The 18,037-nt window shown below is 38.9% G+C and overlaps 1 protein-coding gene and 1 long non-coding RNA gene across 2 annotated transcripts in view; both read left to right on the top strand.

Moving 5' to 3' along the window:
- The window catches only part of IRS1 (insulin receptor substrate 1), a 48,481-nt gene extending 45,068 nt beyond the window's left edge, over positions 1–3,413 (top strand). The window contains exon 2 of the mRNA XM_085233364.1: positions 2,346–3,413. Coding sequence (XP_085089490.1) covers positions 2,346–2,350 — 5 coding nt within the window. The 3' untranslated portion in view covers positions 2,351–3,413. The remainder of the gene's footprint in view (positions 1–2,345) is intronic.
- Positions 3,414–8,480: 5,067 nt separating this feature from the next.
- LOC104912564 (uncharacterized) overlaps positions 8,481–18,037 on the top strand; it is a 228,954-nt gene continuing 219,397 nt past the window's right edge. Inside the window, exons 1-4 of the long non-coding RNA XR_014885408.1 lie at positions 8,481–8,745; positions 12,030–12,872; positions 14,139–14,270; positions 17,780–17,933. This is a non-coding gene — a long non-coding RNA (uncharacterized LOC104912564). The remainder of the gene's footprint in view (positions 8,746–12,029; positions 12,873–14,138; positions 14,271–17,779; positions 17,934–18,037) is intronic.

The following is an 18,037-nucleotide window of genomic DNA, read 5'->3' as shown; positions in this document are numbered from 1 at the left end:
AGTTGAGATTACCTGAATGCTAGTGTAGAAATGTCACTTTCTGTCTTGATGTTGCAAATTATTGTTTAAATATTTAAATCTCTTAACACAATAACTTCCAATGATGTAGGACACCTGTCTCCTTCATCTTGCCTTGCCCATGCAGAGAAGCTGAGACTGGTGGCCATGCCAATGGTCACTAAACTCCTCCTGCAGCCCTGCTGCATCTGGAATGGATGGGAAGGGGGCACTTTGCACACATTATACTTCAATTTAGTTTAAGCAGTTTCTTCTTTGTCATTAGTCTTTATTAATACAGTATGGCATTACTGGCTAATTTTAGGTCAAGCATAGTTGAAAGCTGCAGAGCTCTGCAAAGCTGTAGATAGATATTCGGCTCAGAACATTCCAGGAGGTTACAATACAAATGCAGAAGAAAGTTGAAAGTAAATAAGAGATCTGTGAGATAATTCTCTGGGGAGTTTTCACAGCATACCACACATCACTTGCAAGGATAGGCTTTCCTTTCACTTGAAGGACCACAGAAAATAAATTTGTTTCTTGGGCAATTAAAGAATATAGGACAGGAGGTCTTTTCAGTTTTATACTTCAACATGTGTATGGGAATTCTTTATTTGTACTGAGGAAAATACACTATTTACCTATATTTTCAGGAGCTTAGTTAATATTTAATATAGAAATAGACACACGTTTATGTAAAGTCTAAGTGTTGCTTCATCAGTTTTTATGTGAAACTCCCAAAAGGTAAATGATGGTAGTCCTCTAGCCCCAGTGAAAACAAAACCGATATTCATTTATGGGTGTGTTGTTCAGGCATCAGTGGGTATGGCTACATCCTGCTGTAGTGCAAAGAGAAAAGCTCTAGGGTTGTGTATGCTATTGCTTGGAGGCTGGGATGCAGTTGGACTTAATGATCTTCAAGGTCTTTTCCAGCCTGAGCAATCCTATGATTCTGTGTGGCTGCCTGCTGGTGGGCTCTGTGTGGGCCTGCAGCCGGCCAGGCCTAGGGACAGCTGAAGAGTCTGCCAGGGGATTCCCAGTAGGACACAAGGCAGATCGACACCGAGTCTCACTCCATCCTCTGTTGCTCATGTAGATGTACCCCATAAGAGCACTTCTATTGTTGACCTGTGTAAAGATCAACAGAAATGCAGAGATAGGAGAGGACTTTGAGGCATCTGCATTATGTGCTAGATTAGAAGAGCTAGAGCTGAGATGATGAGAATCATCCAGTGACAGAATCATAGAATACCCCGAGTTGAAAGGGACTCACAAGGATCCTCAAGGTCAGCCCCCCGCTCCACAAGGACCACCCGAACCCTATCTCTGAGAGCAGTGTCCAAATGCTTCTTGAACTCTGGCAGCTCAAGGCTGTGCCCACTGCCCAGGGATCTGTTCTTGCCCTCCTCGCCGTTCCCTCGGGCCCTGTCGCTGTCACACAGAGCAGAGCTCAGCGCTGCCCCTCCGCTCCCTGTGAGGAGCTGCAGTTGCCATGAGGGCTGCCCTCACTCAGCTCTTCTGCTCTGTGCTGAATAAACCCAGGGCCCTCAGCCAATCCTCATGCACTTTACCCTCCAGACCCTTCTCTATCTTTGTAGTCTTCCTTTGGATGCTCTCTGATAGTTTTATGTTCTCTTATGGTGTCCAGAACTGCACAGAGTTCTAAAGATGTGGATCAAAAGCAACTTTTGGCATTTGCTCAGTAGTAAACCTGTACGGAACATAAGTAATCCTTATTAGGGTTGCAGTACCTTGTTATTTCCACAGTCCTCTCCATAGTCAGAGAAATAAATAAAATGTAAATACATTTATGGACTTTAATAGGATTTTCTGGGTACAGTTATTTTCTAATTTGTATGTCAGTGGTGAATGATGGTGCTGCACCCCTGATACTCAGTCATCCTTCTCAAGCAAAACATGGCATTTGCAGATGGCTAGGAAGCCCTGCAAGGAGGCCTGAGTCTTACACGTGTTGGGCAAAAATGCCAGCAGCAGGGTAGTTGTTTGACCTTTTTTTGTTTTGTCATAGGAGTTTTTCTGGGGTAATTGGTATAGACAATTAAATTGTTTCTGCTTAGGTGAATCTCTTGCAAATCTAAATGTATTTCTGACTGCTTGTAATTTCATTGCCGACATCTGTTTTAAATGCTCTTTAAATTATTTTTGAGTACAGTTCAAATGTGTATGCCGTAATTTTTCAAGGTGCTAACATTTTCAATTTGAGTGATAACACTTTAAATAGGAAAAAATCCCCACAAAACTGGAAGATGTCGGGGGAGATGTGATAATTACAGGAAAACTTCACAGTGCCCGTGATGCTAATTTTCTTTCTCTTTCCTTTTCAGAATGATGACCTATACAACCTCAGCAAATCCTTCTTTTAACTCATGGGTATCAAGACTCTAAATGTTTCATGTTACCACAACTAGGACCTCACCTCCTCCTCCTCCTCTTCCTCTGTAAATGGGTACGATGCATCCAGTTCAGTTTGTTTACTTTACACAAACCTCAGGAGTTAGTTGACTGAGCTGCACATCCTGTGTTGTGCCAAGCAGAAGCACTGTGACACCTGGACTATGAGTCTCTCTTAATCCTCTACCATAAGGACTTAGCTGGCCACAATGAACTGATGTGCCCACCACTGTGTCATGGTGAGAATGGGTATTTTACTAGCACATTTACACAACTTCATTTGCTGCTGAAAACCTGTATGACAAATCATCCTTGTAAATTATTACATACAAAACTTAATGTTGGTTGAAGAGTATTAAATATTTAACATAGGTTTTGATTTATACATGTACTTTTTTAATTAAAATGTAACTTTTCCTACAGCACATCTTTTTTGATGTGGAACTGAGGTATACTATATTCTGTTGTAAACAGAGTGGGAAACCTGCTTAAAACAAGGCTTCTAAGAATAGAGTAGGGTACTATTCTTGTTTTAAGATTGTAATTCAGAAAATAATATAATACGAGTCATTGGTCCCCGGGCCTTGATTGTACAGTCATATTTGCTGATACTATCAGTTGTAAGATAACCCTGATGCTGAACTGATTTCTTTCCAGAAGAAAAGTAATTTTGTACTCCTTGTAAAATAATAATCTGTATTAACTACAATGAAGACAAACTTTACTGTACATGGTATTTACAAGTGTCAACTTGAATTTGTCAATTGCACAGAAACTGACAAAAAATCAGAAAAAAAGAAATCAAAGTCTTCCATTGTATATATTGTAAAGAATAGAAATTAAAAAAAAAAAAAAAAAAAAAAAAAACAACAGAAAACCACAAAACAAAATGAAAACAAAGGGTGAACTTTTCAAATTAACTCTTTCCCTGGAATGAAAATGTGGGTGTTTGTAAATTCTGGAAATCTCTTTCTATATGTAATAAACTAGATACTGTTTTATCTGCTGTAGTTTGTTTGTTTGTTTGTTTGTTTTTCTTGGTGATCTGTCTCAGATCTCTCAGATTGCCCTGCTATAGCTTTCTTTGATATTGCTACTGTGCCACTAAGAATGGCTGTGGATCACTACTATTTAAGAACGTCGAGTACAGTTAGGTGTAGTAGGGAGTGCGCTTTGTAAAGTTCTGCCTTTCTGTGGTATACTTGGGTATTTCACTAAAGATCTCGTTTCATTGTTCTGGTGAATCTTCAGGATACCATCCTCCTTCCACTTATGTCAGTGGGAGAGTTCTAAGCAAGTTAAATCACTGAAAGCAAGATAGCAGCATGAAATTTAAAAACAGCGACCAAGATGATTGTCTGGAAGTCGGTGCAAGAGGAAGAATAAAGAATTCTTCTGTGACTTATTTCTGCACTTTACTCTGACTCTTTGTCTATATTGTTATTTTATGTGTGTAGCATTTGCAAAGTCTTAGTTCTTTTTGAGTCTGGAGAAGTAATGAAATTGGAGATCTCAAAGCAAAATGTTGTTGACATGATAAGAGAACAGGCTATTTCAGGTCCCTGTTGGTCATTGCTCTTGCTTCTGCAAAGCAACTTTATGGACCAGGGTGCATTTGACAGAATTCTTGTTATCAAGAAAAAGCAGGTGCTCAGTGCACCACCCTCCACAGAGGATGGGAGGATAGCTGTCAAACCCTCCAAAAAAAAGGATTTATTTCCCCTGAGACGTTTACGATGTTTGGGGCTAGGCTGAAGTTAGTGCAGTGTCCTCTTCTGACTGCAGTTGAGCCAAATCCCCTTCATCTATACTGTTTTTTCACCTGGCTTTTTCTTTGGAAGTTTACCATTCCTCTAAATGTACTGGTATTTTTGCACTTGTATATTCACTTTTTGACCATACCAAATCAAAAGTTTTGAGAAAGTTTTTACACCTTAAAATATTACAGTCATTACAGATCACTGGTGACAATTACGTATATACTGGTGCTGGCAGACTTCAGGATATTGGTGCATGGTGAGGCTGCAACCTAAGATGGACCTGTGACTGCAAAGGATGCTGCCTTTGGAAATCTCGTCCTTTGCTGACAAAACAGTCTCCACCAAAGAGGCTGATGCTAATCAGTAAATGAGATAAGGCATCATTTCTATATGTAGAAAGGGGCAATATAACCCACAAGAGCTTGCAGTTGCTCTCGAAGAGCTTTAGTATGTTTTTTCCTAAAGAACTATTAATATGTAAAAAGGCAGCATTTAACCTGCATGTGTTCAGAAGTAAAACAAAACAACCAATGAAACCAAGTCACCGTTCTCAAACCCTTCACCTACAGCTTTCTAACAGTTTAACAGTTCATCATAAAAGCTCATAGTGTTGATTTGGCTGCTGAATGTTAGCCCATGTTGTGCGTCCATGTTAGCCCATTAATGCACCTTGGATAAAACAGTATTTTATGAGCATTGTGCTTTGCAATGTTTCAGATGATTTGCATGCTCTAGCCATAACTAAAACATATTTGTAGGTACTCGAAGCTACTATTAAATTTTAGGAGGCATTAGTTAGCACCTGTAATCCAGGTAACTATTTTGAATTGATACATCTATGAGCACATCTTGTTTAAAACGTTTGATTTTTTAGAATAATTTTAGAAATTGGCAAAGGTGATTATATTGGTTGGAAAAACTATAACGGGGAGTGAGAGGATGCTGCTGTTCTGCTGGGCTGATCTGTCCATTTACGTCATTAGCACATACAGTAAAAAATCAACCAACTAATGATGTTAACATTCACTGTGTTTACATTAGTAGTTCTTTTCTTTAGTAAAATTAAACCTGTTTAGCAAATATGTTTTGAGAATACGTTTAAAGCAAACTTAATCTGTAATCAAACAATCCTCTTGATGCTTTTTTTTTTTTTTGGCATAAAGATTCTTAATAATTCAAGACTTCATTAAATAGACTGCAACCCCTTATAAATCAAACCCCTTATAAATTAAAGTGGAATTTCCTCAACAAACGGTGCTATCCTATCTTATTCTTCTGTGTAGTCTGTTGTTGTGTCTGTGACAAAATACTTCATAATTTTTTAAGTTTGAAAATGGACAGTGATTTCTGTCTCACATCAGATAGTAAGGCTTAGATGCTCAGGAGTTTATTTTGCATGATTTTTTTCAAGTGGAAGTTGCTGATTATTATTTGAGTTTCTTTTTGAATCCATTACTGTGACAGCTTCAGTTTTCAAAAAGGGCTATATTGAATGCATTTGTTAGTGCTATTGGTTGAAAAGGAATGAGATTGTAAAAAGAGTTTGAAGCAGTTTCCAGAAGTACTAGCAGTGCTTATATACTTCTTTCCCCCCACCCTGATAATTGCTGTTTTGAAGCTTGATTTGTTGCTGAGTTGATACATGTTACGGAGTTCTAAATCTTTCTAGTCTTTTTTATTAACTTCTTTAATTAGCGTCTCAACTGTCATATGTCTTCTGTAATGTTTATGACATTTTTCCAGCAGAAGTACAAATTCAGAAAAGAAAAAGGAACACCACATTTATAGGCATACTCCAATGCTGCAGACTTACTTTCTGCATATTTAAGAACTAAGCATCCGTGTCCATCTTGCTACCAGGTGACTTTTAGCTGAAGCTATTATTCATGCCCTCTATTACATTCAAGGGCTATGTAATGAGTAGTATGTGCTTAAATGGCTCCTATCAACTCAATGTGTGCCGTATTTTAGTTACATAACTTGGCTGTGCAATAACAGAGATTAATGCTGCAGTATGCACAGCATTCACATTTGCTTTTGAAATGATTAGCTGAAGCTGGTGCTTGGTAGGAGCTTAAGTACAGTATGTCAGCTAATGATTGAATCAGTCTGGATAGATGCTTGAATGCTTTGTTCTGCAGCTTAGCTCACCTAAGCTAGCTTACTTAAAGAAGTGAAAATGAGCAATAACCAACCCTCACTCTCTTGAAGTCATTTGTCCATCTCTTGTGTGACCTCCCACCCATCTTTGGCTGCAGTATGCATTTTTGGTCTGCAAGCCCTGAGACTGGTTCGCTGTGTAGGGGTGACAGTATTCTCACTTGTTCAGTTCATTCTGTGTGTTTCTGTTCACTAGTAATTTGGGTATGACTTTGAATATACCATAAATGAACTCGTTTTGAACCTACTGGATGCCCATATGAAATTTTCCAGGCTATAGGATGGAGAATGGAAGAAAAAATGGGGAAATGTCCTCTGAGATGCTACTATTCACATAAAGGAAGAAATGAGGGATGAGGAGGACCATGATCTGTCCTGTTCAATTCTTTCCAAATATATGTTCTGAAAGAACATTTATGCATGAGTAGAAAAGGTGGAGGCTAATTAAAAAAAAAAAGCAACGTTGTTACAACTTCTGTGTTTAAATATTTTCAGATTGCAAGTTTTGAATTCTACATTTGGGCTAGTAGCAATGGGATAATCAAGTGTTTGTGTATGCCTGCAGTGGGTGGGCCCCTGGGAGGGAGGGCAGTAGGACATAGGATGCCTTATACCTAGTAATTTGTGCCAGCAGGATGGAGCGTGTTTTCTGTAAGAAGCTCTGTGACGTTCTGATCTCTTGATCTGACTTGATTGGTGGTTTGAAAAACGGTGCTTTGCATAACCAAGATGCATAGGGGGGGAAAAAAAAGGACATGGAGAAGTGACTGCTTTGGAAATTCCCATGACATTGCACAACCTATGGAAAAGTTCTTATTTGGTGGGTACCCGTCTGGCTGCTGGGACCCTAGTCTGCCATTTCAGCTAGTAATATTTTGGGACTGGGAGTAAAACAATAAAATAAAATCTATTGCCCTCTATAGATTAAACCAATGGAATACATCGTCTTGGTGTAATCAAGTTATCTGTAGGCAGATAAATAATACTGAATCAGAATGACAAGAAGAAGAGTCGCTGTGTCATGGCTGAAAAAAGTTACTGTGCTTTTTCAAGCCCTATGTTTATCTAATGCAAACGGAGCACGTAAATGAGTATTTAGAGGAAAAAGACCTGACTGGAGAACTTGCCTCCTGTGTTTGCAGAGGATAGAGTGTTGCAGGGATAACAATTACAACAGCACCGATGCCACAGAATTGATACAAGTACAGGAAAACATCTGCATTTTTGGAGAGGAAAGGTTCCTCTTTCAAAGTCTGTTCCTGTTTGACAATTAGAGTTTTCTGGCATTGTAAATATATTTTATGTGGGAGTCACAAACTCAGCCATTCTTGTATAGTTTATTTTTTTAATTTTAGAAGAAATCTGACCCTGCTTTTGTGATCGAACCGTCCCAATGTGGCAGCAGGCCTGAAGGCCGGGCCACTGCTCCTGGGGCAGTGCAGGGGTTCTGGCTGGAAAGGCCTTGGTGCCACCCCTGCTTAGCTAGGAAGCCATGGCTGCTGTCTCTCTTGTTGCTAGTCCGCTTGTGGTGGTGGTGGTTGTTGTTTTTTAAGAAACCCTATTATCAGTTAGACTAAGTAAAATGTCAGCCATTCCATGAATCATTTATTGTCAACGAAATATTGAAATGTCAGAGTATTGTCCTCCTTAGTTTTACTTGGACAGTGGGACAATGTCCCTTTAAATTCCCTCAGAGCAGGGTAGTGCTGCTTTTCCACATCTCCAAGCATTAACCAAAAGAAGGTGTAGTATTTATAACTTTATCAGTTTATTGCTTTACCTTCAGCTGGTGAATTAAGAACAGTGTTTCAGTTCTTTTAAACTAGCATTTGGTTATCTTTCCCTCAGCACAGCCCCAAGCTGCTTTGCACTGTAGCTGAGTGTGCTCACCTCCTCAGAGGAGGCAGCTTTACCACACTGTCTGGCTTTCCTCAGCTGCATAACAGAGTAATCTCACTCACATGTCAGTTTGCCTTTATCAGCAGTGTGCTTTGCATTAATTTCAGCTTTCCAGCGTGCCCATGAGGGCCATAGTGCAGTCTGTGCTCCCTGGCTTCTCTCAGTAACGCAGTCCCACCTCACCCCTCCAGACTCAGTGCCGCTTCGGCATCCCACAGCAGAAGGTAAGCTGAAATTTTGCTCTTTCTGCCAGAAAGCAATTTGCCCGGGCTTCCTCCTTGCCTGGCTTTCTCTGTGAACTGACCTGGTAATCTGTTGGCTCAATGCCAGTTCCTCAGTCATGTGGGTAGTTCTGAGGGTTGCCATCCGAGGTGAGAGATAAGGAGAAGGACCTGAACATGACACGTGTGTGTGAAAGATCAAGGCACTTCTGCCTGCTGTGTTATTTTTAAAACGAAAGCTAACAAAGACACAAGCAAGCCTTTTGTTCTTACCTCCTCCTGAATACTGTCAGGTAAAACAGTTAATATTATTGTCTTAGTTTTCTGTGTGCAAATGAGTGTGATTTTTACCTTCCTCACAGAGATGTTGGATTAAGTAAAGAAGGAGCGCTCGATTCCTGCAGTGCTGGGCTGCACAGAAATACTTGCAGAGAGAGTGTGTGAGCTTTTTGTTGCAGGGCAGTAACACTACTCAGCCCTTCATCTCTCTCCAGATTTCACTCTCCACTTTAATACTTCCTCTGTTCTCTTCAGTGTTATCGCACTCACTCAGATCTCTTGGCTGCTGGAAGGTCCCATTCTCTGTCCCGTGATTAGCCCAGCAGTCCCTTGCTCTTGTGTTTCTTTTTAGCTGTTGTACAGTCAAGGTGTTCTCACTGGAATGTGAGCATTTGGGCCAGGTTTGCAGTTCTCAAAAACCTTCTTTGTAATCTATAAATGGAAGATTTAGGAGATTGAGGAGAGCGTGCCTGCAGAACTTTCTGGAGACATACTGTGAGTAATATCACTGAATTAACTTGGACATAAATGACCCAAGAACTGGGAAAAGTGTGAAACTCTTAACTTGAAATTGCCCTTAGTGTCAGCGAATCATGTGACTACAGCCTCTCTGATTTTAATGAAAGCAGATGGGCTCACAGCTTTTTTTTATTTTTATTTTTATTTTTTATTTTTTAAATAAAGCTATTTCTCCGCAGTTTAGAATTACTTTGGTTTAAAAAGGCTCTGTTCTCTCTGGTATCTTTGGTTGAAAATGATGGCCTGGTGGAATACTGGGTGGCTTTGTCTGGTTGGTTAATTTTGCTCTTGATTAGCTATATGCCCTGATTTCCCTGGGTGTAAGAACTCTGGAGGAAAAAAAAGAAAAAAAAAAAAAAAAAAAGTAAGCTCACTTTAAAAAAAAAAAGCAACAACAACAGCACATGTTTTCCTTAGTACAATCTGGAACATGATAACATAGGTCACAATATTACTCAAAAGGTGGCAACTTCCAGTGTGGGGCAGCAACCTTTTAAGCTTATTTGGGCTCTATTAGAGAAGTAGCAAGAAATTAGCAGGCTAATTGCTAAGTGAATTGCTACTTTTTCTTAGGAGCCATCTCTTTTGCCCAGTGTTTGTTAAACACTTTGCTAGTTGGCAGTAGAATGAAGTTGTTTGTTAATGAAACTTCCATCACTGTAAAATAATCACGTATAAGCAAATACCACTGTGATAACAGTAAGGTGGGTGTGCCAGTCCATTTTCTTAGCAGTGTTGTTATTTATGTATTTGTCATATATAACAGTAGTATAAACTGATGTCATACAGGTTAGTTCTTTTAAGGAGAGCTTTGAAGAATGCTTTTAAGTATTTGCTTGATATTTTTTGCTACTTATTACCTTTGTATGCATGCAGAGTTGAAACCACTTTCAGAAGCTTGTCAGTGATTGATCACTTCACAGTAGACATTCAGATAGATGTTCTTTAATCAATTCATACTTGATCTTTCTGTAGACACTTAATGTGTCACTTTCTAGAAATCAACAGCTCTTTTAGCTGCAGGGATTGCCAGAAGTTATTTTGGGAAGCCACACAAAGTACACGCTCAGTCTGAAAGAAGACAAGGCTATTACTTAAAAGCATTGAGCCACGAATGGCATACAATTCACACAGATAACTGCCATTATTTACAATACTTCTCTAAAAATACTTCAATAGCAATAATGAGAAGGAAATAAGAAAGAAAACTCAAGAAAGGAAACAAATGGTGAGTCTGGTATTTCTGCATATTCTTCTTTTAGCCAGCAAACGTGCTGGATTTCTTGTGTCTGTCACTTCCATTCATAATTTCTAATACTGACAAAGTGAACTTAGCTTGTCTTTAATTTAACAGTCTTATTGTTCTTGTGTGATTCCACCTTTAGTATACCTATCTGGTACTCTTGCTGTACTGCAGCACTGTTAGTAAAATTGTTGCCTCTCTTAACTAAACTGACTCTCAGAGTGCATTCTCATTAATGGTGAAGGAAAATACTCTAAAAAAACCCTCTAGAAGCAGGTTTTACCTCCTGTGCTTCTGCAGAGGAGAAAGGTCACGAGGGTTAAAACAGGAACGTGATTCTGCTGTGGTGAATACAATGGATCCATATGATCATAACTTTAAATTACTTCTACAACTTCATCACTGCCAAAATTAATCAGGGTAACGTATGGCAGAGAGAACTGAACTATTCAGACATGGTAAGGTGTCTTTACTTCCTAAGGCATGGAAAACAACATTCATTTTTGAGAGTAAAATAATTCTCTAGATCAGTAGTTTCTTTTGAAAATAATTATACCTTGCAAAATAATCTATAAGACATTAGTGTTTGTCTGTTGTTTAAATACTGAGACTGCGTAAAGGAGGAGGGAATCAAGAGGAATCTTTGCTTGGAAGCAAGGGGAGAAATGTATCTCCCTGACGGTGTTTGAGACAATAATGGGAACTGTACCTGCGTTTGTGTGGGAGAACATCATGCACAGCTCCCAAAGGCCAGTGCCATGAGCACAAAGCAAATAAGTACTTCTCCAATTGTAAATATTGATCAGCCTATTCTCTAGTTTAGGGTCACTTGAGGAAGTAGAGAATAGAGGTAATGGTTCCTCAAACCAGCAAAATTTGGCTGAGCAAAAGTTGGACTGTAAGTCTCAAGCTTGGACATGTGTTTATGCCAAGGAAACAAGAGTTTAAAAACTGTAGCCAACAAAGATTGGGAAAAGTCCAACCAAATCCACAGCCATCATCTTTGACCATGAAAACTGCTTGACCAGAGCAAAGCTTGTCTGCTGAGCTCACTGGTGCCTGTAAAGGTGCCATGAGTGACTGACCGCTCTGCCGCCTGTCTCTGCTCCAGCAGTGACAAGCTGCATGAATGCCATCAACCTGGGCTGAGAAATTAGGGGCCACTATTCAGGTGTACAAGGTCAACATACCTGACTCAAGCAAACATGCATTTGGCTGCAAGTTCTGAATGCCTGTCCTGGCCACAGTAGCAGACAGAACATGTCATTACTAAGTACATTCCTCCAGCCCACACAAAGTGGTCCCCGTTTGGTTTTATAATTTATGAATATGTTGCTGGGAATAAACATAGGGCTTGTGTGCTCCCAGCAGTGTTTAAGGCTGTATATGGGTTGTTTCATTGTAGAGCAACATCCCCACCACAGATGGTAGCAAGGCCAGAGATGAGACTTATAATGAATTATGTTAATATTTTTCCCCTACATAAAGTTAGATTTTTGTAAACGTTTCTTTGTTTGTATTTTTTCTTCTATACAGAATTCCTACATCCTCTACACCTGTGTGGAAAGTCTACTGCTGCTCTTCGAGTGATGTGACCTAGATTTTAAAACAAAAACAGCCCAGGAGGTTTTCAGCTGTAGGCTTACATTTTCACTGGAACTGAACTTTCCCAACAGTATGTTGGCATTGATAAAGTTCTGGAATGGGTGAGCTGAGGAGGGAATTCTTGCAACTCAATCCTGGTTCCAAATCCAGCTAGCATAATTACAGTCTTGCTACTGGCCAGTAGTGTTGCTCTGGATAGCATCAAAGCATTCCTGTAAAACATTTTGAACTGCTTCCAGTGACCACTCCTGTGGTCGGTATATAGTAACTTCTGAGCACATATTAAACTGTGCCTTGTCCAAAGAGTTACGCAGTTTCTGTATGCAGACACCAGCACCGATGTGTGTGAGTTAGCCATGTACCAAAAAGACCAGATAATTGTAAAAACTGAGTAATTTGAGTGACTGAGTATCGTGGCGTCCATTGCATAACTGTACATCCAACACTGTCTGGAGTCAGTGGCAGCTTGCTGGGCAGGATTTGTCATATCAGCTCATGTATCTGGAATGATGTGCTGTGTCAAAAGTTTTACCAAATAGATGCCTACAGAAATGTAATTTGACTTTAATCAATTTTATTGTCTGAATGAAAGACAATAATATAGATAAAAGCTTTAAGAGAGAAGAAAGGAAAAAAATAATTTGTAGGAAGCTAATCAATTTGTTTTCAGAATGCTTTTTTTCAGTCCTTAAAAGGAGTGCTGTTTCTTTAAAGAAACCAACTGGCTGGAAGCAGAAGACAATGTCCATTGCAGCATTACTTCTCTGTGTGAAGGTTAGTGCAAATCATTTGTATTTAATTTCTCTATGGACCTGAAATAAACCAAGGCCATCCAAAAGAAAATAAAAAGAATGAAAAGGTGAATAAAATAGATGTGTAGTAGGTAGGGAAAGACAAAACAGGAGAAGCATCAGGAAGGAACTAACAGAGACCACGTATAGGAATCTGTGTGTGTAAAACCAACAGGTGCCCAAACAGCACCTACTGCAAGCCAACCAAAAGTCACAAGTCATCCTTGAAAACTAATTTTACACTGTCACAGCCTTAACATCCATATCTAGTAGGCATTTAATCATTAGTGAATTACAGAGTGAATTACAAGTTACATTCTTTGTATAGGATTGCAGTTATGATTTGCTTTATATTGCAGTTGCAATGTACATTTTGTAGAGGAGATTTTTAAACAGGAATATCTCTTGGGGGAAATGTTGAATTGTTTCTACTTTGAAGCATGTAAAATATTCACCCAGGACTCAATGTCAATAACAGAGACGTTTCTGCAATGTTGGGGTGCAGTTCAGCAGTTTCTGTTGAAGGAAGCTTCAAATTATTTTCCTGAAGGTGATAGCCATCCTGGTTCTCTCTCTGTGTAAATGAGGTCAGCCTATGACTCTTGCATCTGTAGCAGGCTGCTTAGTAAATTAGATGGTCCTTTGCTATTGTTTCATTTAGAGAGGGCTTGCTCTTCTGGAAAAGACAAATACAGAGATAAGTCTATGTACTGATGTAGATGGTATCTGAAGAATTTCTCTGAGATGTTTGTTGGTGCAGTATTTCAGATGTATATGCAATACAGAAGACTGACACAGACTAGAAAATAAATTGAGACGAAATAATTATTGCCATTAGATATTAATTCCTGTTCATGTTTACAGTACTGTTGATAATAAAAGAAACAAAATAATGAAATTTCCTATAAATGTATGTGAGATTATCACAGTTGCTCATCTGCCTATTCTGGCAGTGCTGTAGAGCTAAGCTTAAATTTTCAAATGCTCTCCTTCTCCTGTCTCCTTCTCCTGCTGATGTTCTTAACTCCTAAGCAGTGTTTGGGTTGCAGGAAGGTGAAAAGGAGGTATTTCATTTATGCGTTTCTCATTGAGGACAGTTTAAGAAATGGAGAGGTGTATGTGAACATTTGTGAGAAAAACGATATGAATATTACAAGCGTATTAACTTTCAAATTAAGTACTGATTAATTAAAAATAGAAATTACTTTGATACTACAACATTAAAAGTATTTGTATTATTTATTTCCAGACATTAGAATTGGCCTGATTTCTACAAGTGCAAAGCAAGGACAGATACTGTCTTTTCCATTGGGATCTGAGGTTATAGAGCATTTCTGAGAATCAAGCCACTCGCCGCTACTTCTGAAAGAAACTTCTTAAGGTATTCAGGACTATAAAAAGTGATTTATATCATCCTTTGATATTGTGAATTGTTTGCAAAAGCCTCACATTTTCAGGAAAAAATATAGCAGTTCTTATGACACCATTAAAGAGCAACAGACCCAGAAGAAAACAAAACAAAATCACGTTTGAGTGAGCTATCATGCATCATTTTGGGATTTAAATCTTTCTTCTTTGCATTTTATTACAATTTGCAGTGCTTTTTTGTTTTGCTGTGGTTGAAGAAGATGGTGCTGATAAAGAAATCGCTCTCCCTTCCTGCTGCGTGGTGTGGACTCTTGCCTTTAAGTCAATAAACTGCATAACTATTATGTGCATGCACATAAATAACAGTTTTTAGAAAGAGGCGAATGCTGTGAGAGCCGCCTCAGTAACTTTATGAACTTAAGTGCTAACTGCTCAGAAGAGTTACGATCCTTCTGTTCGATGGTGAGTATTGCTGTAGGGTCATATTACTATTCTTTGTGCTGTATATATTTACTTGCTTTCTTGCAATAAAAAGAATCCTTCCTTTTATTATAGGTATTTCCAGTTTGTAACAGATCAGCAACCTGGTGTTGTTTCTTGGGCAGGGTGAAGCACTCAGTACCTGTCCTGTATGGGATTTTCTGGGTGATTCAAGTGATTTATTGGCTGTGACTTTCCTTTCATACAACATTTGAAGTTTCATCAAAATAATTTGGAGTATACTGGGACCAAATGAACAGCATAGCTTGAAATATCTGTTTTCCAAGATAACCATGCTAAAACTTGCCAAACCAAACATTATTGTCAAAAACATGGCTCAGCCGTAATGTGGAAGTGGTTTCATGGGAAAAAAAGTTTGCTCAACAAAATACCCTGTTCTTGGAGAAGAGAAAGCATACCTATTTTAAAGAAGTTTAAACTGTAGCCAGTTCTGTGGCTTGTGGCTGATCTTTATTAGCTGCTATCTTTTCAGATTCTATTTCTTTATTTTTAAGGTATTATTAAATTTGTTTCTCCGTTGCTGTTTTGGAGGAGTCATTAGGGAAAGTAAACTGCTTTTCCACCAAAGTCTCTTCTTCTGTTTTACCTTTGAATTTTGAGACTGCGGAAGCTCTACAGAATATTGAGCTGATTGTGACTGTACAGTACCTGGGGAGTTTGGATTGAAGCATCATCAAAGCATTTAAAATCTGGAAGAAATAAAGGTTACATTATGAGATTATTGGAAAGGAAGGGGGAAAAGATGGACTGGATGTTGGGCTTATCAGCTTTGCATCCAGTACTGGAGACAGATTCCCAAATTTAGTAGTGTCATCTAAGAACAGCTCATGCCTTTTAAGTGGCTTAAAGGCTGAAGCTCTGAGAGGCAGTTTCACACTTTTCATAATCTACCTGAAGTTTGTAATTAGAGTTATATCTGTCACAAATGGGCATAACAGAGGAGGGTAGATTCCTCAGCATCCTCCCCGCACCCAACTCCACAGAAGAAAACCAGTATGAATTTTAGCTAGCTTTTAATTTAGTTGAAAATTCTTTTCCCTTTGTTTTTATAAATGAAACAAGTGGAATTGGTGAGCACGGTGGCGGAGGCAGAACCTTGTGAACAGTTTGTTGCCCAGGGACTGGGCGGCAGTAGACAGATGCAAAGCACCAGATCAACAGGATAAGGGGATTAAGTAATCAGGCTAAATTCCTCTTCCTGATAAACTCAGTGGAAACTTTGCTATTGTCTCCCCTGGCTATTTAGCAAGGAGAGCTATGATTAATCAGCAGTGTTGAGTTTGTCTTCCCTGCCGTGCGCAGTTTGTTCTAGGAGATTCTGAGGAGATGGAGAGGATGATGAAGCATTAGACTGCCGTATTACAGCTGGCCTTTCCAGTCCCTTTCACATAAACATCATAAACAAAGTACCATACAGATACATGGCACTTCACCTCGTGAATGACTCTAGTGCCTCATTTTTCCTTGGTTAGAATTCTTGAGGTTGTTTTCTTTTGTTTGTTTGTTTTCTCATGACATTGATGAAGCTGATGTTTCGTTCTTTCTGTAGCTCCGATCAAACGCTGATGAATCTTGACTATCCTTTTACTCACTAGCTTCATTGTGACTTGTCTGTTTATTACTATTTCCTAGCTTGTCATTTAATAACTGAAAAACTGGGACATATAAGAACAAGGGAAATGACATGTGTCACCCTGTTGTCATGTTTGGAATTGTAGCAGCTCTGTTACACATGATACAGTTGTAAATTAAAACTTTCCATTCACCTGGAGGTTAGAAGTGTACCCTCAGTACAGTATTTGCTTAGTCAGTTTTCCTGCTCTTCATATAAGTGTATCTGTGGCATTTTTTGATTCCTATTTCTTATTTTGTTATTCCTAGTAAACATCAATGTATTTGGCATGCTCATGCCTTTATGGGAGATGATGTTTGCAACCATTCTTGAGATTGAGTGAAAGGTTTTGGTTGGCCAAGAATATATAAAATCCTACTTGTATTTTTCAAAAAAACAGCTATATCTGAAATAATTCAGTATAGGAAGGTTTTATGAAGCCTGTCCTTATAAGCTCTAGGATGAATGTATTTGACACTTTAAAATTTATCTTAAGAGAACTACTAAAGATGATTTTGTTCTAATAGTGTAATATAGATCTACTTTTAGTAACTAAAAACCTTGTCAAAAGTGCCCGCTTTCCACTGGGAATAACACATGGAAGCAAATTTGGATCCATCCCATTTTCAAGTTACAACCTACCTAAAATCACACAATTTGTCTAAAACCTTTGAGATATCATTCCAACTTTACAGGTAAATCCTTCCTTGCTGTAATGTCTTGGATGTGATATTTCAGTGTTGGTGTTACTTTGCTGGAGTTGAGACTGTGAGTGTCAAAATCAACTTTTGAAGGAAAGGACTGTTTCAGCCTTAGCTATACAGAGGCCATTGTCTCTCCAGAATAAAGCAGTAGATATTTCAGAAGTGCTTTGAAGTTGTTCCAGCCTCTTCACAGAGCTGTGAAATCTGATAGCTCAGCTTTTAGGCTGTTTGTGAAAGTACAAACTGTAGTACTTGTGGAATTCATTCAGTGACTTCCAAACTGGAGCCTGGCCTGGGAGTGGGAAGAAAGTGTTTAAGAAAAGAGTAGAAAAAAAGGCTTCAGTAGTATGTGGCAGTTAACTGTCAACTTTGGCATCTTTTCAGATTTGCGGCTTCATGCTTTCTAGAGATAAACTGTGACTTTTCCCCAAGGACTGGAGGATTTTGTTTTCTTTTCTGTTGAAACTCTTAGAGCTGTATGACCGTAGGAGCTAAACAAAATGCAGAACTACCAGCATCACATCTGCCATGCTCTTAGTATAGTAAATTTATGGGTGCAGAACATCTCTGGGAGCTTCTTTCTTTTTACATCAGTTTCTCAATATTTTTCACTTGTAAAGCAGATAAATAGGACCCCCTGTCTGTGTTACCATGCTGTGTAGTGTTTCCTCTGGATTTGTCTGAAGCCTTTTGTCTTGTTAACAGGTGTATTGAGGATGTTCTGTGGGCTCAAAGCATTCCGAGCACCCTCTGGAACAGGCAAGCTGGTGTGAAAGCAGAGAAGGAGCAACTCTAGGAGTAACCACATCCTGAAAATGTTGAACTTTCTTATCCTTTTCATTGTCACTACAGCCGAAATGTGAGTGGGCAGCAAGGATTCTCCTCCTGCTGTGTGGCCTGTTGCTTTTGTTTTATTTCAATAGAGATGAAGGAATGTATTTAATTAACATCTCTTCATAGTGT

Source organism: Meleagris gallopavo, chromosome 11, assembly GCF_905368555.1.
Source record: "Meleagris gallopavo chromosome 11, MGAL_WU_HG_1.1, whole genome shotgun sequence".
NCBI lineage: Eukaryota > Metazoa > Chordata > Aves > Galliformes > Phasianidae > Meleagris > Meleagris gallopavo.
Note: the sequence above shows the minus strand (reverse complement) of the source record. Positions and strands in the feature narration are given on the sequence as shown.